Source organism: Schistocerca piceifrons, chromosome 2 (genome assembly GCF_021461385.2).
Source record: "Schistocerca piceifrons isolate TAMUIC-IGC-003096 chromosome 2, iqSchPice1.1, whole genome shotgun sequence".
Taxonomy (NCBI): domain Eukaryota; kingdom Metazoa; phylum Arthropoda; class Insecta; order Orthoptera; family Acrididae; genus Schistocerca; species Schistocerca piceifrons.
In genome coordinates, this window is record NC_060139.1 from 1098517216 (window position 1) to 1098541410 (window position 24195).

Here is a 24195-nt window from a genome sequence, read left to right on the forward strand (position 1 = left end):
TTTAGGTTAGTAACTCATGAAAGTATACTGTTATGGACCTTCATTATTCATCTGTCATCTGAAACCCCCTGTTTACAAGTATGACATTCACCTCCAAATAAATCTTTTATAACCCAAATAGGAGAGATGCTGAGTCAGAGATAGGCACAGCAAAAAGATTCATCGGGTGTTCTGAATGCTCACAATTTCCTTAAATAATTTGGTTGCCGTTTGCAGTAATGGATGGACCAGCTACTCAGTTCGTGTCTACGGTGCTAACCGTTCTTCTTCACCTTGCCATTATGTGTGGGGTTGTAAGAGAGACTGTTCTCCAACTAACATCACCAAACTGGCAAATACTTGTATGCCAGTTTAACTTATACATTTTTCAACATCATAAACAACATTTCACATTAACGTATTACAGAACACTAGATTATGATTACAGTTGCCAGAACAATCCATGTTCTCTATGTGACTGATCGTCACCCTACATCCAGATAAGCACTATTTGATGTCTGCACAGAGAAGAAGCCAGTCATGCACTGCTGTTCTCGGTATTATTCCATGCACTAAGCAGTCCCACATCACAGCAGGTGCTGAAGTTTTAACACCCGTTCTGATCCCCAAACATATGGCATCCACAGACTATTCTCTCTCTCTGCATAGAATTTCCCACACTGTGGGCTGTCTGGTGTTTTTGACTAACTTAAACATTAAGAAATCTTCTGACGTATTTTGTCAGCTAAGTTAAACCTTGAGTGTGACATGCTATTTCCTACAATACAGACTGTGGGACTAAACATTGTAACTTCAATTAGCTATATAAATTTTAATTATGCAGGCATGTATTAAAATTGATTGCATCATTGTAATCACAGATATAAATATGAACAACTGAACTATAAGTTTAAGTCAGACTTCACACAAATAACAATTTGACATATTCTTTTAGATATTAAATGTGCAACTGCTTTACACGTAGAATGAAAAAGTGAAGAAAATTTAGTTGTTCTTGGGAACAGGAAACATAACAGATGGATTAGATTCCAACTAGCTTCATCTCGAAATCTAGATGAAGTTTAATCTGTGTGATTACTAGGGATAAGTTTTATAGATTTAGGTTTTCTGTGACTTTCCTAAGTTGCTTGAGGCAAATGCTGGAATGACTCATTTAAAAAGGGCATGGCCAATTTTCTTCCCAACCCTGTGTAATCTGATTGTGTGCTCTACCTCTAATGACCTTGTTGTCGACAAGTCGTTAAACTCTAATCTTGCTTCCCTCCTTCCTTATTTGTCTGCTGGGTCTTGTGAGTCTGTGGAAAGATATTGTATTTGAATGACAAATGAGATTTAAAGAATACTGTTCTACAGCCAGGTGTCATCCACAGGAATGTATCCTATGGAACATTTCAGAATTTTGATGTCAATGTTTTGAAATGCCTTTTTTGGAGTATGGACTTTAATAATTTTGTTAATCATTAATACATGATTTTTTATGCTGGATGGGTATCTTTAGAACATAATTTGTAAATTGAAGATTTATACATGCTTTATTTTATGATGATAGATTTCAGAAGTCTTGTTTCGTTATCATGCTCATTTGATAACATTTTCCAGTTTAGCAGAGAAAATAGTACACACATACAAACTGTGCTCTGAGCAGCTGTCTTCGCAACACCACTACGACTATGGCATGAGAGCTGTTAAAACTGTGCTGACAGCTGCTGGAAACCTCAAACTGAAATATACAACTCAAGATGAAGCAGTCTTGGTATTAAGAGCAATTGTAGATGTCAACCTGCCTAAATTCTTAGCACAGGTCATACTTAACTACTTTTTTTGTTAACAATATGTTATAATTTTTCATGTCAGAGTAATGTAAAGTAAATTATCTTTACAGGATGTGCCTCTGTTTGAAGGGATAGTATCTGATCTCTTTCCTGGGGTGGAACTTCCTAAACCTGATCGTGATGAACTTATCGAAGTTCTGAAGACAAATCTTGCAAAGCGAAATCTGCAAGCTACAGATTGGTATATGGAGAAAATCATACAGATATACGAGATGATTTTGGTTCGACATGGGCTAATGATTGTTGGTGAACCTATGGGAGGAAAAACCTGTGCATACCAGGTACAAGATAACACTTCTTCTCTTCTTCTTCTTACTTTACTTTTGCTATTTCTTAATGTAATACAGGTTTTGGCAAATGTAAGACACAGTTGATTGTGGGGTGTCTCTCCTGGTGTCACCACTTGTTCTGGGATGTAATTCGTGTACCTTGTCTGTCTGCGATTAGAATATATCTCGTGTTCAAGTTTTAGAACACTTTCAAAATGTTTGTGTAGCATGTATCTGAGACGGGTTACGAGTAACAGCTGGTATTTACTTAGGTGGAAGTGGGAAACGGCCTAAAGCCTTATCCAAGTTAGCTAGCTCAGCAGCTTTTGTTGTTAATCCACAAGGGGGTATCGCCTACCCAAATCCTGGAAGTGGTGCATTAACGTGCTTGGCTGTTCAGTTGGTTCACATGATAAAACTACTCTATTAAATAAATTATTGCCTGCAGATTTCAGCCCAAACTTAAAATTTTACGGAACTCAATGTCACTGGGACTTCTTTGAGTAATTGTTAGCTATTTTGATGCACAGGAAAAGTCTAAAGTGATTTGGAGTTCAGATGAGGAACTGCAAGATTTAGAGCTCCTTGAACTCGTAAGTTACAGCTTTTTTCATATTACAGTCAGTTCACTTTATGATTCTGTTACTTATTTTAAAATATTCTCCACAGGCCAGAACAAGCCAGGCATTCTTCTTTTATTACAAACTGTTAAAAAGGGCTGTGGACCAGTTTCAAATATTGAACTTCCTTAGAACACCCTCTCCCCAATCACTATTGATTTGAAGTGGAAAGTTTTCTACAATAAGATTTGGGTCATGGAGGGGGAGGTGCAGGGATGAATTTCAAACCACAGATTTTCCTCATCAATCATAAGGGAATAAGGTGCAGGGGCTTGTAACCTGTTACCATGCAGAGGGAAGCAGTAATCTTGTAAAAGTGTATTCGTGGTATCTATTTAAGACCCGCTGGAACTAATAGAATATGGTGTTCAAGCGTTCACGATATGTATCCGTGAACATCAAGAACATGGGTTCGATTCTCAGTGCAGATTATGATTCTATTTTCTGTGCTTACAGAATACATTATCCTTTAAGGAAACATGAAGATGAATAGCAACCTAAAATATTATGGAAGTTCTTTGCAAATTTTGTACCAGACCAGGACTCAACCCAGGGACCTTTCCATCTTGGGGGCAAGTTCTCTTCCAGCTGAGCTAACCGAGCATGATTTGCGACCCATCCTCACAGATTTACTTCTGTTAGTATCACATCTCCAACTTCTAAACTCCACAGAAGTTCAGTTTCATATCGTCCAAGACTAGTACTCATGGAAGCAAAAATATAATGGAAACACGGCCTAGTCATAGCCTGGGGGATTGTTTCCAGAATGAATTTTTCACTCTGCAGGTTTGTTGAGAATAATAATTTTTGTGCTAAAGATGACTGATTTTTAGGGAAGTAGACAGTTAAGAGAATTTTTCTGTTACTAGGAAATATGTCTTATATTCGGTTATGGTTCTAGATTGCAATTCTAGAGGTGTAAAATTTTATGAAGTCTAAAAGATCATTCTTTTGGTTATACCTTTGATGATTATTATTATATTTAAGTCCTTAGTATATGGAATCCCAATATGATGATGCATGAGCCAAGACTCTCATCTGCTCTAATTGAATTTTATGTCCATTTTTCAGGCATCATTGAGCCGTGGTTGACTTTCCAATCTCTTTTTGTTATTACTTGTTCTCAGTACAATGCTCCACAACAGTGTGAATTGTTTGACTTATATACATGATGCCACATTCACAGCAGGCTCCATACAAGCTGGACATTCAGAACGTGCATAAGTTTCCTGTACACTGAATGACTGAACTGACCTCCTGCCTTATCCACAACTGATACCTCTAAGAATGGTAAATGCAACATTTTGATTTACTATTGAACTGGATAAGGATGGCAAGCTGCTTTTCTTGGATGCTTTAGTTGAGCAGAAGGCAAGAGACCAGCTTGTTTGTTCAGTGTGCAGAAAACCTACAAACACCAACTGATAAGGACTGTAGTTTTCACTACTCTGCACACAAGAAAGCATTCCAGAACATGTTAGTACATAGAGTGAAGATTACTTCTGACAATGCCCACCTACAGTCTGAATTGCAGCACAAGAAGGGAGCCACTATAAATGCTTTTTGGTGCCACTGACGAAGGACGCTTTGTGAATTGATGGAACAGGCCAAGCTAGCTGTGTTCGTTCCATGCTGTGGGACAGTGAGCTGTAAGTTAGAACATGTGTTGTGACCAGTGTTCTGGTCCTCCCCCAAGACACAAGCTCTGTCAAAGATGACATAGCTTTTCTAGTGCCTGGTGTGTATGGTGTTCCCTGTGAAAGGGATTGCATCATCATATTAGGATTCTGACATAAACAAGGCAGCCAAGATTAGAATAAATGGCAACAGTTTTAACGGAGGACAGGTAGACCCACTTAGTAGTGCTCAAGGCGGGCTTTCGATATTGAAAGGGAGCAAAGACATGTGCCTGACTTTCATAGGCAGGTAGGAATGCCAATTTCAAATTTGGTACCAGCTCTTCACTCCATCTGATATCATTGGTCATGAAGCAGACTGCACCTACTGAAGCTGTGTAACTTCCACACATACATCGGTTTTGCCCTCCTCGACTAGATCTATACGCTGCCGTCACACTGTTAGTGGATTGAAAGCTTGAATGTTTCAGTTGGAATGAAAAAGAAAAAAATGCTTGTAAAGCATGACTAGTTGATTCAGGCACGTCACTGCAAAAGATCCCAAAGACAATTAATGATCTAATCGTCCATTGTAAATGTCTAATTGATGAGTCTGCTAAAAGTTGTTGAAATTATGTTTGGTTTAAACCTTCCAAAGCACCAGTATTATTTTTAAACAATGGAGACTCCAGGCAGGAATATCAGCAATGTTGGAAAAGATAGATTGCTACTTACTGTAAAGATGATACTTTAAGTTGCAGACAGGCATGACTAAAAGACATACACATAATCTTTAGACCACATCCTTTGTCTGTAAAAGAGAAACACATATCACTCTTTCACACAAGCAAGTACACCTCACGTACACATGATCGCCAACTCCAGCAGCTTGGGCCAGAATGCAACTATCGTGAGGGATGGAAGCAGCAATCTGGAGAAGGTGGGGAAGTGGAAAGGATAGCAGTGTACAGGTGGGTGCAGAGAAGAACACTGTCTGTCAGAGTATGCAGGGACTAGAATTTCAACAGGTGCAGCATCGTGAGGTTGTGGGACAGGGAGGTGGGGAAAACAAAGGAAGAAAAGAAGAGGAGGGAAGATGGTTGAATGCATTGACAGAGGGTGGCAAACGAAGAGGGTGGGAGATGAGAAAGGGGAGGAGATGATAAGACAGAGGGAGTGGAAACTGTCAGGTAGAGGGTGTGAGGATGCATTGAAGCCGGGATAATTATGGGGACAGAGAATGATTTGTAAGGATAACTCTGACGTGCACAGTTCAGAAAAGCCAGTGGTGGAAGAAAGGATGTAGATGGCTCTGGTAGTGAAGCAGCCATTGAAATAAAGAATGTTATGTTAAGTTGCATGTTGTCCCATAGGATTGTCTAGTTTGATCTTGGCCACAGTTTGGCAGTTGCTGTTCATCCTGATGGACAGGTGGTTGGTAATCATGCCAATATAAACAACTGTGCAGTGATTGCAGCAGAGCTTGTAAATGCATAGAGCTACTTTTACAGTTTGCCTGGCCCTGGTGGGTAGGATAAACCTGTGACAAGACTGGAATAGGAAGTGGTGGGTGGGTGGATTTGGCGGTCCTTTCACATGGGTCTTGCACATAGAGATATTATCCTTGGGTGGGGGAACATGCCAAGGATTAGTAAAGGAAATAATAAGCAATAAAACACAATTATTGTGTAACACAACTGATCCTGGAAATGCTAGAAGGAGGAGGATGGAGCTTCATCAACACACCCAATCCCATAACCTACATAGGACCCAATGGAATCAGTACAATAGTCCTCATATTATTCAGAGACAAAGGCATTTAACCAAAAAGCATTCTGGACACCAGCAGTAGCACCAGTAAGAAAACATATGCCAGTCACAACAACTTTTGTGTTCAGTTAGCCATTACAGACAACCAAGCCCAAGTGAAACAGGATGTCCAGGAAAAGAGAAGTTAAGAGAAAGACTAGAAGAAATGGAAGAAAAGAAATGCAATACATGTACACCAGGCAATGGAAACGGAGGAACTATGCTCAACTACTCTACAATCCTGTCAAACAAAAATAAAAGACAGGAAATCACAACCATGATTAAACAAATAGTGTTATGGTGAATGGCTGAAGATGCTGTCAGCAGCACACCAGGCCATAACCACAATGCAATAATATGTAACTAATTCAGATTTCCCTTCACTAAAATCAAAAGGAGTACAATAGCTTCAGCTAAGCATGAAGCAAAGCAAACTAAATATAAATGAAAATAAATAATAAGTAATCAACAATGAAGTTGATAATTTACTGAGTCAAATATAACAAAACTAACAGTTTTTGGGAGCACTTCTTTGCCCCTGAATTTAAATTTTGATAGAAACTTTGAAAACTCCCTGTCTGTACTAGTCTCCATGTACACTTCTTCTCGTGTTTCGCTATTCATTTGCATGCTAAATTCAACCCATTCTTGCTTGTAAAAGGCCCTTCTATATGTGAATGTTTTAGTGTTGTTTTCTGTAGCAATGTTTAATTTTAAGAGCAGACTGGAATGAGCTGAAAGGCCCAGGTTACCAACAGCAACATCACAATATTTTTTCTCTGAGTAAGTTAGTATATGCTCAATGATTGATGCTGAATACTTACTTACCCTTGTGGCTGTTTTTCAAGGAGTTCCTTGCAGGGTGGGGGAGTGATATGTATGAAAAAACAGTATTCCATTTGAGCCCATAGATGTATCATGGCTCTGCACTGAACAGATATTTGAATATTGTGCAGGGGAAGTTGAATTTAGTGAAACTAAACTTCTAATTGTTGTTGTTTATAGGTCCCCTAACTCTGACTTCAGGGCATTTATGCTCAAGCTAGAGAGGGTTTTTGATTCACTTTTAGGAAGTACCAGAAATTAGTTATATGTGGTGACTTCAACATAAATTTTGCATTTGATGGTGCAAGAAAAACGATGTTGGTAGATCTCATTAATTCATATGATCTGATGCAGACTATGTTTTTTCCAACAAGGGTGCGGGGAACAGTAACACTGCCATAGACAATATTTTTATTCATTCTTCAATATTGGATGGGCATTCTGTTAGTAAAAGGGTGAATGGCCTTTCAGACGAAGATGCACAAATTTTAACACTAAAAGGCTTTAGTACTCAAACAAATGTCACATTTAATTATAAACTATGTAGGAAAGTTACTCCAACAGAAATAGAGAGTTTTCTAAACCTTGTCAAGGAACAAGAGTGGCAGGATGTTTATAGTGCTGATAACATAGATGACAAGTATATTGTTTTCCTTAACACATTTCTCATGCTGTTTGAGAGTTGCTTTCCATTAGAATGTTCTAAATGGGATACTAGCAGTAATAGGTAGCCTGGGTGGCTGATTAGTGGGATAAGGATACATTGCAGAATAAAGCCGAAATTATATCAAAATGTTAGAAGTAGTCACAATCTTGCTACAGTAGCCCATTACAAACGGTATTGTAAGGTGCTTAAAAATGTTATTAGGAAGGCAAAGAATGTGTGGTATGCCGGCCGAAGTGGCCGTGCGGTTCTAGGCGCTACAGTCTGGAACCGCGAGACCGCTGCGGTCGCAGATTCGAATCCTGCCTCGGGCATGGATGTGTGTGCTGTCCTTAGGTTAGTTAGGTTTAAGTAGTTCTAAGTTCTAGGGGACTAATGACCTGAGAAGTTGAGTCCCATAGTGCTCAGAGCCATTTTAGAGCCAATGTGTGGTATGCAAATAGAGTAGCTAATTCTCAGGACAAAATTAGAATCATATGGTCAGTTGTGAAGGAAGTGTCTGGTCAACAGCACAAGGTCGACAATATAATGTCATTTCTCAGTGAAAATATTGCTGTTACTGACAAATCAGATGTGTGTTTTAGTTGTTGTCTTCAGTCCTGAGACTGGTGTGATGCAGCTCTCCATGCTACTCTATCCTGTGCTAGCTTCTTCATCTCCCAGTACTTACTGCAAACTACATCTTTCTGAATCTGTTTAGTGTATTCATCTCTTGGTCTCCCTCTATGATTATTACCCTCCAAGCTGCCCTCAAATACTAAATTTGTGATCCCTTATTGCCTCAGAACATGTCGTACCAACCGATCCCTTCCTCTAGCCATGTTGTGCCCAAACTACTCTTCTCCCCAATCCTATTCAATAACTCCTCATTAGTTATGTGATCTACCCATCTAATCTTCAGTATCCTTCTGTAGCACCAAATTTCGAAAACTTCTATTCTCTTCTTGTCCAAACTATTTATCGTCCATGTTTCGCTTCCATACATGGCTACACTCCATACAAATACTTTCAGAAACGACTTCCTGACTCTTAAATCGATACTCGATGGTAAAAATTTCTCCTTTTCAGAAATGCTTTTTTTGCCATTGCCAGTCTACATTTTATATCCTCTCTACTTCGACCATCATCAGTTATTTTGCTCCCCAAATAGCAAAACTCCTTTACTACTTTAAGTGTCTCATTTCCTAATCTAATTCCCTCAGCATCACCCGACTTAATTCGACTACATTCCATTATCCTCGTTTTGCTTTTGTTGATGTTCATCTTATATCCTCTTTTCAAGCCACTGACCATTGCGTTCAACTGCTCTACCAAGTCCTTAGCTGTCTCTGACAGAATTACAATGTCATCGGCGAACCTCAAAGTTTTTATATCTTCTCCATGGATTTTAATACCAACTCCGAATTTTTCTTTTCTTTCCTTTACTGCTTGCTCAATATACAGATTGTCTCACTCCCTTCCCAGCCACTGTTTCCCTTTCATGTCCCTCAACTCTTATAACTGCCGTCTGGTTTCTGTACAAATTGTAAATAGCCTTACGCTCCCTGTATTTTACCCCTGCCACCTTCAGAATTTGAAAGAGAGTATTCCAGTCAACATTGTCAAAAGCTTTCTCTAAGTCTACAAATGCTAGAAATGTAGGTTTGCCTTTCCTTAATCTATTTTCTAAGATAAGTCGTAGGGTCAGTATTGCCACACGTGTTCCAACATTACTGCGGAATCCAAACTGATCTTCGCCGAAGTCGGCTTCTACCAGTTTTTCAATTCGTCTGTAAAGAATTCGCGTTAGTATTTTGCAGCTGTGACTTATTAAACTGATAGTTCGGTAATTTTCATATCTGTCAACACCTGCTTTCTTTGGGATTGTAATTATTATATTCTTCTTGAATTCTGAGGGTATTTCACCTGTCTCATACATCTTGCTCACAAGATGGTTGAGTTTTGTCAGGGCTGACTATCCCAAGGCTGTCAGTAGTTCCAATGCAATCTTGTCTGCTCCTGGGGCCTTGTTTCGACTTAGGTCTTTGAGTGCTCTGTCAAACTCTTCACACAGTATCATATCTCCCATTTCATCTTCATCTACATCCTCTTCCATTTCCATAATATTGTCCGCAAGAATATCGCCCTTGTATAGACCCTCTATATACTCCTTTCATCTTTCTGCTTTGCCTTATTTGCTTAGAACTGGATTTCCATCTGAGCTCTTGATATTCATGCAAGTGGTTTTCTTTTCTCCGAAGGTCTCTTTAATTTTCCTGTAGGCAGTATCCATCTTACCCCTCTACATCCTTACATTTGTCCTCCTGACATCTGTGCTTAGCCATTTTGCACTTCCTGTCAATCTCATTTTTGAGACGTTTGTATTCCTTTTTGCCTGCTTCACTTACTGCATTTTTGTATTTTCTCCTTTCATCAATTAAATTCAGTATCTCTTGTGTTACCCAAGGATTTCAACTAGCCCTCGTCTTTTTACCTACTTGATCCTCTGCTGCCTTCACTATTTCATTCCTCAAAGCTAACCATTCTTCTTCTACTGTATTTGTTTGCCCCATTCTTGTCAATCGTTCCCTAATGCTCTCCCTGAAACTCTCTACAACCTCTGGTTCTGTCAATTAATCCAGGCCCCATCTTCTTAAATTCCCACCTTTTTGCAGTTTCTTCAGTTTTAATCTATAGTTCATAACCAATAGATTGTGGTCAGAGTCCACATCTGTCCCTGGAAATGTCTTACAATTTAAAACCTGGTTCCTAAATCTCCGTCTTACAATTATATAATCTTTGAGAAACCTGTCAGTATCTCCAGACTGGTTCCATGTATACAACCTTCTTTTATGAGTTTTGAACCAAGTGTTAGCTATGATTAAGTTATGCTCTGTGCAAAATTCTACCAGGTGGCTTCCTCTTCCATTCCTTACCTCCATTCCATATTCACATACTACGTTTCCTTCTCTTCATTTTCGTAATGTCGAATTCCAGTCACCTATGACTACTAAATTTTCATCTCCCTCCACTATCTGAATAATTACTTTTATTTCATCATACATTTCATCAATCTCTTCATCATCTGCGGAGCTAGTCGGCATATAAACTTGTACTAGTGTGGTAGGTGTGGGCTTCGTATCTATCTTGGCCACAATAATGCATTCACTATGCTGTTTGTAGTAGTTTACCCGCATGCCTATTTTTTTATTCATTATAAAACCTACTCCTGCATTACTCCTATTTAATTTTGTATTTATAACCCTGTATTCAGCTGACCAGAACTCTTATTCCTCCTGCCACCGAACTTCACTAATTTCCACTATATCTAACTTTAACCTATGCATTTCCCTTTTTAAATTTTCTAACCTACCTGCCCGATTAAGGGATCTGACATTCCACTCTCTGACCTGTAGAATGCCAGTTTTCTTTCTCCTGATAACAACGTCCTCCTGAGTAGTCCTCACCCAGAGATCTGAATGGGGGACTATTTTATCTCCGGAATATTTTACCCAAGAGGACCACATCGTCATCTAACCATACAGTAAAGCTGCATGCCCTCAGGAAAAATTATGGCTGTAATATTTAATATAAAGTTTACAAATTACTGCTACTATTTACAGAAAAATTGTTAGAGGTTGCATCAACAGGCACTTTTGAATTTAGAGTCTGTAGTTTGACTATTGTAATCTAATCACTGCTATTGCAGCAATGTACAGTGCATGCACCTCACATGATGTATGCTGCACACACACTTGAGTTAATTAATGCTGTAGTTAACTTGAGCTGTCCATGAGTGCGCTACGGTTTCACTTGTTTACGCAAAATTAATAAAAGTGTTCATTCTATTTCTGCAACGTGGTGTTGTGAGGCTTGTGCATAGTGGAACTATTAATGATATGCTGAGGAGTTTCATCATTTGTGGCTAAAATCTCTGTTCCTTTAGTAATCCACAAGTTTCAGTGGTTGAACCAGAGTTGTGCTATCAGACCTCAAAGACACTTGAATGGGTTCAAGGTAAGTCTCCAGTGCCTTTATACATTTTCATGCCCTGGCTCTGGTAGAACGTTTTGTCAATTCCCTAGTCCACCAAGGATATAATAGTTTGTTACTGCCCAACCCAGGCACACGTTTTTCGTGGGAAGACACAGAAGTATGGGTTTCAAACCTTCATAAAATTTTTGTAACACATTCACAGCTATTAGTTCACATATGCAGTCCTGGAAAACGTATTCAGCTTTACATTGTGTCATTTACATAGTTTCTACATTTCATCATTGTTACAATAACCTGAGTATTTACCTTTTAAAATATATTGACACACCACGTTTGCGTATTTCATACTCCGTACATATATATTTTCATGTGGCATTTACATTTTTTTACATAAATATTGTACAAAAATTTACCTGAACACTGTACAGACCGAGCCATGGTCAGCTCGCGTTAATGCCATTTTTTCTTTAGGGCATTTTGTCACCATTGAGTGGTGTCTTATTACTCCCTCAGTTACTATCTGAACGAGTTGCTCACTTGCCTCTGTCAGTGGCAGCAGCAGCATTTATCGATACTGGTACTGCTGCAACTTCTTTGGTGTGACAGTTATATTTCCATATCATGGTGTGTGCGGCAGTTGGTCAGTTGAGGTGGAGCAGCGAGGAAGCCTCTGCGGTGTGTGATCAGGCCAGGGGTGCTGGCGGCATGTACGCGCGGTCAGAGTTATGTGGCACTAGCTGCGAGAACTGCTAAGTTTGTCGCCCACCGCACCTGCATACTGGAATGGAGTAATCAGTGAAGCTGTCATGAAAGCTCAACCGTTGTGACATCCCTTCATTGATTGCTTGTTGTTGCACCCTGCGCTGTCCCTGGAAGCATCAAAGTGATGGTGTGTTGGAGTCAGCAAAATTTTGCAGCCACCTCCCTTTGTGGTGTTTAACCTTTGAAATGATTATAATTTATTAGTGAAGTGCACCAGCGGTATCTTCTGCCTTGTGGCCGTTAACGTTCCGCTTACCTGCCCTGGTCGTTAGCGTAGTTTTGTGGCAGTGTGTTTTCCTCGCCGTGTTGATGCTGTCTGGCACATCGTGTAGTTCGACAGCTTGGTGTTCTCTTTTTCTCTTTGAGTGTTTATTCTGCCTTGACTGTGTTTATAAACCAATTATTAAGACATAATCCTGGTGCGATCCTTGTCTTCACTGGTACCTTTGGTTGTCATGCTGTTGGTCAGGTGGAAGGGAATTGATTAGGCGGTTGGTTGGTTCTTCAGCCATCCGTATGTCATGCTGCAACCTGATTGTTTAGTGTTACGCTTAGCTGTCTGTCTCACCTAAACTGTGGTTAGAGTTTCTTCCCCAGGCCGACCCTTGGAATGCTTCTGAGCACCACTGTTTGTTGTTTGTGATTTTCATTTTGTTTGATCACAGGTACTGTTCCAAGCCTTCAGCCATGTATTAACATTGTCTGTTTTATGTTTAGTATATGGCCTTTTGCTGAACTTCATAACAACTTTAAAATTAGGCCTTCAGCCGTGTTTCATTTAAAATTCTTGTTGCTCTGTATTTAGGCCTTCAGCCATGTTTGTTTCAGAATCTGTGGCTTTAATATGTAAATCCTTGTCTGTAAGGTTTCTCTTTAATTATTTTGAATCCTTGAAATGGCCTTCAGCCATGTTCTGTAAATTTTTATCTTAAAGTTATCTTTAATTACTCTTGAGTAATTGCTTGGGCCTTCAGCCGACAAGATACTTAAAGTTTTCTTAGATATTTTCCTCTTGTACTGTGTAAAGGCTTACCTTTAAAGTCTCTCTTTTGTTATGTAAAGAAAATTTTTTTAATTGGGCTTTCAGCCGAAGAATTAGCTTGATTTTTCCTTAATGTGGCCTTTAGTCAGAATTTGTAAATGCTTGGCTTTTAAAGAATTTCCTTAGCTGATCTTAAATATTATTGTGGTCTTTAGCTGAGAAGCTACTGTAATTTTACTATAGTAAAGCCTTCAGGTTACTGTAAATCCTGGCGTTTTAAAAACAATCATTTTAACTTATTGTGCAGAAGTTACTTGTGCCCTCAGCCATGAATTGATCTCTCTCTCTCGACCTTGGCCACTTTCCACAACCTGATCTGCTCTGTCCTGCGAAACCATATTTCACAGACGTTATACATAGAAGACGGATAATATTACATAGGTTTCTTGTGATTTTATTTCATGTAACATTTTTCAGTTTTTAAACAATAATTTTCATAATATTTTGCTCTCGATCATTATCCTTTTGAATGTTCATTTGTGAACAGTCTGTATTCATAGTATAATCTTACCTTAACATTACACAGGTTGTTATTTTTTCAATCTCATTTTCCAGGATTACCGAATATTTACATACAACATTATCAAATGATGTTCGTGAGTTTTGTGTTCATACATCCCACCTGACATGAGTGTCCATCATTACAGATTCTGAGGGAAGAAAGCTTTATAACATCAAATCACGAAAACTATATTTAACTACACCTCTGACAAGTTTACTAGGTTGTGTCTACTAGTCAACAGGAATGTTACGGACAGGAAGAAGCATTCATTTTTACTCTACTATTGCAACTCTTCTTAATCACAAGAGAACTATTGAGTACATAATTTCATAACTATCTCCTCATGTTAATCAACATACTTCCTGTACACTATCTACTGATACATTCTACAGTACAATATTGTGTTATACAAGTGTTATCATTGGCTGTAAATAGTGTACTTCAGTGTCTGTGACTTATACTTCCTTTGCTACATTATATCACTCTGTGTATTCTGTTGTGCATGAATATGTTTATGAGAATTGTGCCAATGAACAAGTGTAAAACAATGCTGAAACAACCTGTGTTCATGTACAAATGTACTGCAATAATTCTTGCTCGGTTCTCTTCTCAGTCACATGGACTTGTAATGCTTGGACAGACCCCTTTTTGTGTGGTAGCACAAGACCTAAGTCCAACCCTCCTATACATGTGGTGTAATCTAACTTTTTCATTCACACGATGACACCATCTCACTCACACATGATTTCACACATATAATTATTTATTTTTGGTGCTGCCCTTACACTTTGGTACCATACACCTAACTGTTGCATCCCCTATTTTACCCAGGATATTACTCTGCATCATTCACTGGAAGGACACTTAAAAACATGAATCTATGTGCTTAGTTGCTCAGTGGCTACTAAATGATCGCACATTCAGTATTCATATATTCATTTTCTATCTGTGCACAGTTCACTCTTTATCATTTTCTTTTATGAGTTGTAGGAGCACACATGTTTGTACTGCGGTTGTCAATTTCACTTACCTTTTGGCACCTGGAAAGAAAAATCTTGTCATAGGCAGGACACAGTCTGCTATCTTGTAGTATATTGAAGACCTGAATTTATCTTCCTTCATTCCTGATGTTGATATCCCCTCTTGTGTAGCATGTAATAACCACTAGTATAAATGTAAATAGCTTGTACATAGTATCACAGTATGTAGCTAGTTTTTGGTAGATAATGTTTACTTTGTCCCGTGTATGTGTGTTCCTTATCTAAATTCTTCCAGATTTATTAATCTTGGTTTAGTCCTATGGTGTAGGGGTTTTGTTTCCTTAGCAGTCAACTAATAAAGTTTTCTCTATGTGTAGAATGCTTCGCATTTCTTTCCTAAGCTACGATCATTGTCTGGTGGCAATCCATCAGCTTACACTGTGCTGTGCACATTTGTGGAGGTTGTCAACCTTAAAGCTTGTGCAGTTCTCTCCTCACTCCACTTTGCTACTTACTTGTGCTGCATCGCGATCACATGCCTCCTGTGTGTTTAAACAGAACAGTGCCAAAGTAAATAATTTCTCACGCTAAGTGAAGGTAATGTTTCCTGAGCCTCTCTGTCTCATAAACATACAATGAAAATCTTACATAACTAAAACTTACATCTGAATGAGGCAACAGACATGAAATAGGCAAAATAAAATCTTTCCATAAAACTAAAGATCGATCGTAATAAATATATTCGAGTGGACAACATGTAATTTCTCATATACACTTATATACATTGCTCCAAGCCATGCTTGATCAGTGTCAAATTCTGGGTAGAGCCCTTTTTCCTTACCACTGTTTAAGTACACTAACTTATAGTCTCCTGGATGTGGAATTTTTGATATAACAAATGGCCCAGCAGTTGCCATTTGTGAATCGGCTTACCGTACTGTGTCAGTTTTGGATGGGTCCTAAGGAATACTTGTTGCCCCACATGTTACTCTACAGTGTGTTCTAATTTCTTATCATACAATTGTTTTCTGTTTTCTGCTTTTTCTTCAGTGCTAACCAGTGCCAGACATATTTTCTCCTCGTGCAATATTACTTTCATACAGGCTTTGGGTAGAGGTTTTTCCCAATCATCTACTTTCTTTTGTCAAACAGCAATTCTGTAGGTATGAATCCGGTTGGCTATGTGAGAGATTGTTAATAATTTGCTGGAACAGTTTAACATATTCACTCCATCCTGTGCTATTGTGAGGGATGTAAGTGTGGATAAATCTGTTATATTCATTGCATATCCTCCCTATATGATTAAATGATGATGGCGTCCTCTTGGGTAAAATATTCCGGAGATAAAATAGTCCCCCATTCAGATCTCTGGGCAGGGACTGCTCAAGAGGATGTCGTTAACAGGAGAAAGAAAACAGGTGGGTTAGAAAATTTAAAAAGGGAAATGCATAGGTTAAAGTTAGATATAGTGGGAATTAGTGAAGTTCGGTGGCAGGAGGAGCAAGACTTTTGGTCAGGTGAGTACTGGGTTATAAATACAAAATCAAATAGGGGTAATGCAGGAGTAGGTTTAATAGTGAATTAAAAAACGGAACTGTGGGTAAGCTACTACAAACAGCATAGTGAACGCATTATTCTGACCAAGATAGACATGAAGCCCATGCCTACTACTGTAGTACAAGTTTATATGCCAACTAGCTCTGCAAATGATGAAGAAATTGATGAAATGTATGATGAGATAAAAGAAATTATTTTGGTAGTGAAGGGAGACGAAAATTTGATAGTCATGGGTGACTGGAATTCGACAGTAGGAAAAGGAAGAGAAGGAGATGTAGTATGTGAATATGGATTGGGGCTAAGAAATGCAAGAGGAAGCCACCTGGTAGAATTTTCACAGAGCATAACTTAATCCTAGCTAACACTTGGTTCAGGAATCATGAAAGAAGGTTGTGTACATGGAAGAACCCTGCAGATACTAGAAGGTTTCAGATAGATTATATAATGGCAAGACAGAGATTTAGGAACCGTGTTTTAAATTGTAAGACAGTTTCAGGGGCAGATGTGGACTCTGACCACAATCTATTGGTTATGAACTGTAGATTAAAACTGAAGAAACTGCAAAAAGGTGGGAATTTAAGGAGATGGGACCTGGATAAACTGAAGGAACCAGCGGTTGTAGAGAGTTTCAGGGAGAGCATAAGCGAACAATTGACAGGAATGGGGGAAAGAAATACAGTAGAAGAAGAATGGGTAGCTTTGAGGAATGAAATAGTGAAGGCAGCAGAGGATCAAGTAGGTAAAAAGACGAGGCCTAGTTGAAATCCTTGGGTAACACAGGAGATACTGAATTTAATTGATGAAAGGAGAAAATACAAAAATGCAGTAAGTGAAGCAGGCAAAAAGGAATACAAACGTCTCAAAAATGAGATCGACAGGAAGTGCAAAATGGCTAAGCAGGGATGGCTAGAGGACAAATGTAAGGATGTAGAGGCTTATCTCACTAGGGTAACATAGATACTGCCTACAGGAAAATTAAAGAGGCCTTTCGAGAAAAGAGAACCACTTGCATGAATATCAAGAGCTCAGATGGAAACCCAGTTCTAAGCAAATAAGGGAAAGCAGAAAGGTGTAAGGAGTATATAGAGGGTCTATACAGGGGCAATGTTCTTGAGGACAATGTTATGGAAATGGAATAGGATGTAGATGAAGATGAAATGGGAGATATGATACTGTGTGAAGAGTTTGACAGAGCACTCAAAGACCTAAGTCAAAACAAGGCCCTGGAAGTAGACAACGTTCCAGTAGAACTACTGACAGCCTAGGGAGAGCCAAGCCTAACAAAACTATACCATCTGGTGAGCAAGATGTATGAGACAGGCGAAATTTCCTCAGACTTCAAGAAGAATATAATAATTCCAATCCCAAAGAAAGCAGGTGTTGACAGATGTGAAAATTACCGAACTATCAGTTTAATAAGTCACAGCTGAAAAATGCGAACACGAATCCTTTACAGATGAATGAAAGAACTGGTAGAAGCTGACCTCGGAGAAGATCAGTTTGGATTCCGTAGAAATGTTGGAACACGTGAGGCAATACTGACCCTACGACTTATATTAGAAGAAAGATTAAGGAAAGGCAAACATACGTTTCTAGCATTTGTAGACTTAGAGAAAGCTTTTGACAATGTTGACTGGAATACTCTCTTTCAAATTCTGAAGGTGGCAGGGGTAAAATACTGGGAGTGAAAGGCTATTTACAATTTGTGCAGAAACCAGATGGCAGTTATAAGAGTCAAGGGACATGAAAGGGAAGCAGTGGTTGGGAAGGGAGTGAAGCAGGGTTGTAGTCTCTCCCCGATGCTATTCAATCTGTATATTGAGCAAGCAGTAAAGGAAAAAAAGAAAAGTTCAGAGTAGGTATTAAAGTCCACAGAGAAGAAATATAAACTTTGAGGTTTGTGATGACACTGTAATTCTGTCAGAGACAGCAAAGGACTTGGAAGAGCAGTTGAACGGAATGGACAGTGTCTTGAAAGTAAGATATGAGATGAACATCAACAAAAGCAGAACGAGGAGAATGGAATGTAGTCGAATTAAATCGGGTGATGCTGAGGGAATTAGATTAGGGAATGAGACACTTAAAGTAGTAAAGGAGTTTGGCTATTTGGGGAGCAAAATAACTGATGATGGTCGAAGTAGAGAGGATATAAAATGTAGACTGGCAATGGCAAGGAAAGTGTCTCTGAAGAAGAGAAATTTGTTAACGTCGTGTATTGATTTAAGTGTCAGGAAGTCATTTCTGAAAGTATTTGTATGGAGTGTAGCCATGCATGCAAGTGAAACATGGATGATAAATAGGTTAGACAAGAAGAGAATAGAAGCTTTCAAAATGGTGTGCTACAGAAGAATGGTGAAGATTAGATGGGTAGATCACATAACTAATGAGGAGGTATTGAATAGAATTGGGGAGAAGAGGAGTTTGTGGCACAACTTGACTAGAAGAAGGGATCGGTTGGTAGGACATATTCTGAGGCATCAAGGGATCACCAATTTGGTACTGGAGGGCAGCGTGGAGGGTAAAAATCGTAGAGGGAGACCAAGAGATGAATACACTAAGCAGATTCAGAAGGATGTAGGCTGCAGTAGGTACTGGGAGATGAAGAAGCTTGCACAGCATAGAGTAGCATGGAGAGCTGCATCAAACCAGTCTCAGGACTGAAGACCACAACAACAACAACAACATGCTTCCTGTGGGACTTGTTTCAGTGTGAAACCTAGATGCAAGTACATGTTTGATGTGAGTGTTCATGAACTTTTTCAACAGGTACCTGTAAAGTGTAACACAGTTTCAGTCATCAGTATTTCTGGCTTGCCTATGCTGGGTAGATAAACTGGTTTAATCCTCCTGATGATGGTGCTCACATCAGTGACCACACAGCATATAATTTGACATACTTGGAGAAAATGTCATGTAGTGCACCAACTTTTACTTGTGGATGCTGTCCAGCCAAGTCCAAGGAAACTATCTATAAGTGTCTTTTTGGCAACATCACATGTGGTTCAATTAGTTTTGACTTATTTGTATGCTCAGCCTTCTGACACACAACACATTTTGGTATTACATGCAGAACTTTTCATCTTAAATTTGAATAGTAACGAGAAGCGCTTATCTTACTAAGGCATTTGGAGATGCCATAGTGTCCCCAAACATTGTTAGTGTGTAATATAAAGTTGTTAATATGATTCTCTGCTAACAAACACACCAGTGGCTCTGCTCTGGTTGGTGTCGGTGAAACAGTACATCTTGGTAAACCGCAAAAAATTATTTCAACATGTCACCGTTGTTCTTCAGCAGTTTTAGCCTTACTTTTTGCCATCTGGAACCCTTCTGCTGCAGTTTCTGAAAGCTATTACACATCGTAACATAATATGGCTGTTGTGTTTTATCTTTCATCAACAGAACCTTGATTTCTGAGTTGTTCTCCACGAATTCCAGGAATGCCTCAATCAGGCATCATGAATTATGTGTTGATTACCTCTGATGTACTCAGTTTCAAAATTAAATTCCTATAAATACAACCACCACATAGCAATCCTCCTGTGTAAGTGTTTATAAGTGAGAAGGTAGAATGAAGGCAGGTGGTTGCAACACACCTTGGTATGTTTTCCTCACAGTTCATATTTGAACTTTTTGAACATCCATATTACCACCAGAGCATTGAATTCAATCATGGAATATGCTCATTTATCTTCAGATAGGTTCCTGCTAACGAAACTAATTACTTTGGTGGTAAACTCCCCATTTGTTTCAGTGATTTGGAATAAATAAGCTCCCACCTCTTGCAAGGTTGCGTCTGTACATGAACAAAAATTCTGGGTCATGTCAGGATGATGTACACTAGTGCTATTCAAAAGAGCTTCTTTAATGTTGTCAAAACCATTTGGGCTTGACTTGTTCCATAGCCAGAGATGGTTCTTCCAAAGAAGATTCATTAGAGTATCACCATTTAAAAGCTGCTGCGGTATAAATTTTCTGAAGAAAAACTCTAATTCAAATGTTGACGTACAGAGCATCAACTTTCTTAGGGTCTGGAACTATACCTTAAGGTGATATTGTGTGTCCAAGGAGTTTAACACTTTCCTTACCAAAATGTGACTTCATTAGGGTGGCTGTGACTCAGTATTCTGAAAACCTATACAAGATTTGAGCCAAGGGCCTTTAGTGTTCTGACAACATGGTGGTAGCAGTTAATAAATCATGAACATACACAAGGACTCTACTTAACCATTCCACTCCTAAGACTCAGTCTAAACCCCCCCCCCCCCCCCCCCCAATACAAAGGCAGTGTCCTTATATCTATCTTCGTATAGGACAATTTGCCAGTAGGAGGTTATGGTGAGGTACATAATGATATGGAATTTTATAAGTTGTTCTTCCAGGTTGTCAGGGCTTGTCCTGACATACACAATAATTTTATCTAGTCCTTGTGCATTGAGCACAAGGTGGACAGTACCATCTGATTTACTAGCGGCCAGAATCAGACTACAGTATGCAGATAAGGATGGTTGTACTATTTCCCACTTTAGCATTCTATTGATCTCTTTCCTCACAGCCTCCTTGGCCCATGGAATTTGGTAAGACAAAAAGCAGAAGATTTCATGTGGGTACACCTCCATTTTGTATTTGTGTCCTTTTATATACCAGGGTGTTGTTAAAAAAATGAGCATAACATATTAAAAACATCTGCAGTTTTTCCTTGTTTCTCCATAAGGCATGCAGATTCACTTATTGGTGTGCGTCATCTCAGGGCCTATTCCTCTCCTTGTGATTGAACAATTCCCTGTGTATTTACAAAGGGCGTTCAAAAAGTTTTACACAGTCGTCTCTAATTTTCTTATTTTTTGCAGGAAGAGAATGAAATTTTTTGTGAACATACTTTGAACGTTTAGCTATACATTGAGCTTATTCAATGTAGCCTCCATCAGCTGTGACACATCTGGCCCCACGTTCTTTCCATGATGTAAATGCACTTTCGTAAAATTCTGGGGATTGACTTTTACACCATTGCTTGACACAGGAAAAAAAGGTCTTTCTCAGTACCAAATGTTTTACCGCACAGGTGGGCCATCAGACGATCAAAGAGATAAAAATCGGACGGAACCAAGTCTGGACTGTAGGGAGGATGAGGAACAATTTACCAACCCATTTTCTTGATTTTCTCCTGCGTCATAAGGGCTGTATGGGGTTTGGCATTGTCATGGTGTAGTCTGATGAGCTGACCCTGAAGTTGTGGTCTGTGGGTCTTGATGGCATGTCAGAGCTTGTCCAGTGACAAATAGTAATGGTCCCGGGTAATTGTGGAGCCAGGTTCCACAAAGTCAATGAAAATGACACACACCGATCCCAGAAGAAGGAGCCATCACCTTTCTGCCTGCTGTCCGTGAAAGTCTTGTTTTCTTCTTCCGAGGGGAACCCAGATAACACCACTCCATGGATTGGGTTTAGCTCTCAGGTTCCGTCAAAAACAACCGTGTTTCATCCTGGGTAATGATGCCGTCAAAACATTGTTTCCTTTCTTCAGCAAAGGTGTTCATGAGACCCTTGCACACATTCTTCCTCATCGTTTTCATTTCTCTTGTCAATAATCTAAGCACCCAATGTGCACAGAGTTTTCTGTTTCCTAGCGACTGTACCTGTGATACCACACTACCCAATGACAAACGAGCCATTTCAGTAAGCTTTCGTGTCATCACACATCTGTCATTTTGGATGATTCGATCAATAGTCTCCTTATTCACATCACCCACTGCTGTCCATGGTCTACCACATCGTGGATTGTCCAGTAGAGAGAAATCACCTTCTTTAAACCTCTGCAACCACCGCTGGATACTGCTGCGATGCACAGGGAGCAGCTTCGTATAAATCGATGTGGCAGAGTCATCACCTGTCTTGAAGAGGAACTCCATCACCAACCATTTCCGCACCCTGACATCTACTTAAAGGTCCATTATGGCTCACCTGTAAATAAAAGAAAATACTTTTATATACTGACTTTTAGCTAAGTGTTCCAAATATGTCCACAAGAAATTTCGTTCTCCTCCTGCAAACAATAAAAAAAATTACAGATGACTGTGCAAAACTACACTCCTGGAAATTGAAATAAGAACACCGTGAATTCATTGTCCCAGGAAGGGGAAACTTTATTGACACATTCCTGGGGTCAGATACATCACATGATCACACTGACAGAACCACAGGCACATAGACACAGGCAACAGAGCATGCACAATGTCGGCACTAGTACAGTGTATATCCACCTTTCGCAGCAATGCAGGCTGCCATTCTCCCATGGAGACGATTGTAGAGATGCTGGATGTAGTCCTGTGGAACGGCTTGCCATGCCATTTCCACCTGGCGCCTCAGTTGGACCAGCGTTCGTGCTGGACGTGCAGACCGCGTGAGACGACGCTTCATCCAGTCCCAAACATGCTCAATGGGGGACAGATCCGGAGATCTTGCTGGCCAGGGTAGTTGACTTACACCTTCTAGAGCACGTTGGGTGGCATGGGATACATGCGGACGTGCATTGTCCTGTTGGAACAGCAAGTTCCCTTGCCGGTCTAGGAATGGTAGAACGATGGGTTCGATGACGGTTTGGATGTACCGTGCACTATTCAGTGTCCCCTCGACGATCACCAGTGGTGTATGGCCAGTGTAGGAGATCGCTCCCCACACCATGATGCCGGGTGTTGGCCCTGTGTGCCTCGGTCGTATGCAGTCCTGATTGTGTCGCTCACCTGCACGGCGCCAAACACGCATACGACCATCATTGGCACCAAGGCAGAAGCGACTCTCATCGCTGAAGACGACACGTCTCCATTCGTCCCTCCATTCACGCCTGTCGCGACAGCACTGGAGGCGGGCTGCACAATGTTGGGGCGTGAGCGGAAGAGGGCCTAACGGTGTGCGGGACCGTAGCCCAGCTTCATGGAGACGGTTGCGAATGGTCCTCGCCGATACCCCAGGAGCAACAGTGTCCCTAATTTGCTGGGAAATGGCGGTGCGGTCCCCTACGGCACTGCATAGGATCCTACGGTCTTGGCGTGCATCCGTGCGTCGCTGCGGTCCGGTCCCAGGTCGACGGGCACGTGCACCTTCCGCCGACCACTGGCGACAACATCGATGTACTGTGGAGACATCACGCCCCACGTGTTGAGCAATTCGGCGGTACGTCGACCCGGCCTCCCACATGCCCACTATACGCCCTCGCTCAAAGTCCGTCAACTGCACATACGGTTCACGTCCACGCTGTCGCGGCATGCTACCAGTGTTAAAGACTGCGATGGAGCTCCGTATGCCACGGCAAACTGGCTGACACTGACGGCGGCGGTGCACAAATGCTGCACAGCTAGCGCCATTCGACGGCCAACACCGCGGTTCCTGGTGTGTCCGCTGTGCCGTGCGTGTGATCATTGCTTGTACAGCCCTCTCGCAGTGTCCGGAGCAAGTATGGTGGGTCTGACACACCGGTGTCAATGTGTTCTTTTTTCCATTTCCAGGAGTGTATTTGAACACTCCTTGTACAAACAGGACAGTAGGGTAGAAGAATAGCATTCGAACATCAGTAGTGTCTTTTGGTTTGCTTTCTCTGTCGTTTGACTTAATTTGGTCTACTGAATATTGTTGGTCGTTCACAACAAAATGACACTTTCCCTTATCAATTTCAGTTTGTGCTTGGCACTTACTAAGGTGTTGTTGCTGATAAGTCACTTTGGTATTAGCCTTTCAACCACAAGATA

The 24195-nt window shown here is 40.2% G+C and overlaps 1 protein-coding gene across 1 annotated transcript in view; it reads left to right on the top strand.

Moving 5' to 3' along the window:
- The window catches only part of LOC124776158 (dynein axonemal heavy chain 3), a 1197897-nt gene that overhangs the window by 455240 nt on the left and 718462 nt on the right, over window positions 1-24195 (top strand). The window contains exons 26-27 of the mRNA XM_047250998.1: window positions 1600-1801; window positions 1883-2113. Coding sequence (XP_047106954.1) covers window positions 1600-1801; window positions 1883-2113 — 433 coding nt within the window. The remainder of the gene's footprint in view (window positions 1-1599; window positions 1802-1882; window positions 2114-24195) is intronic.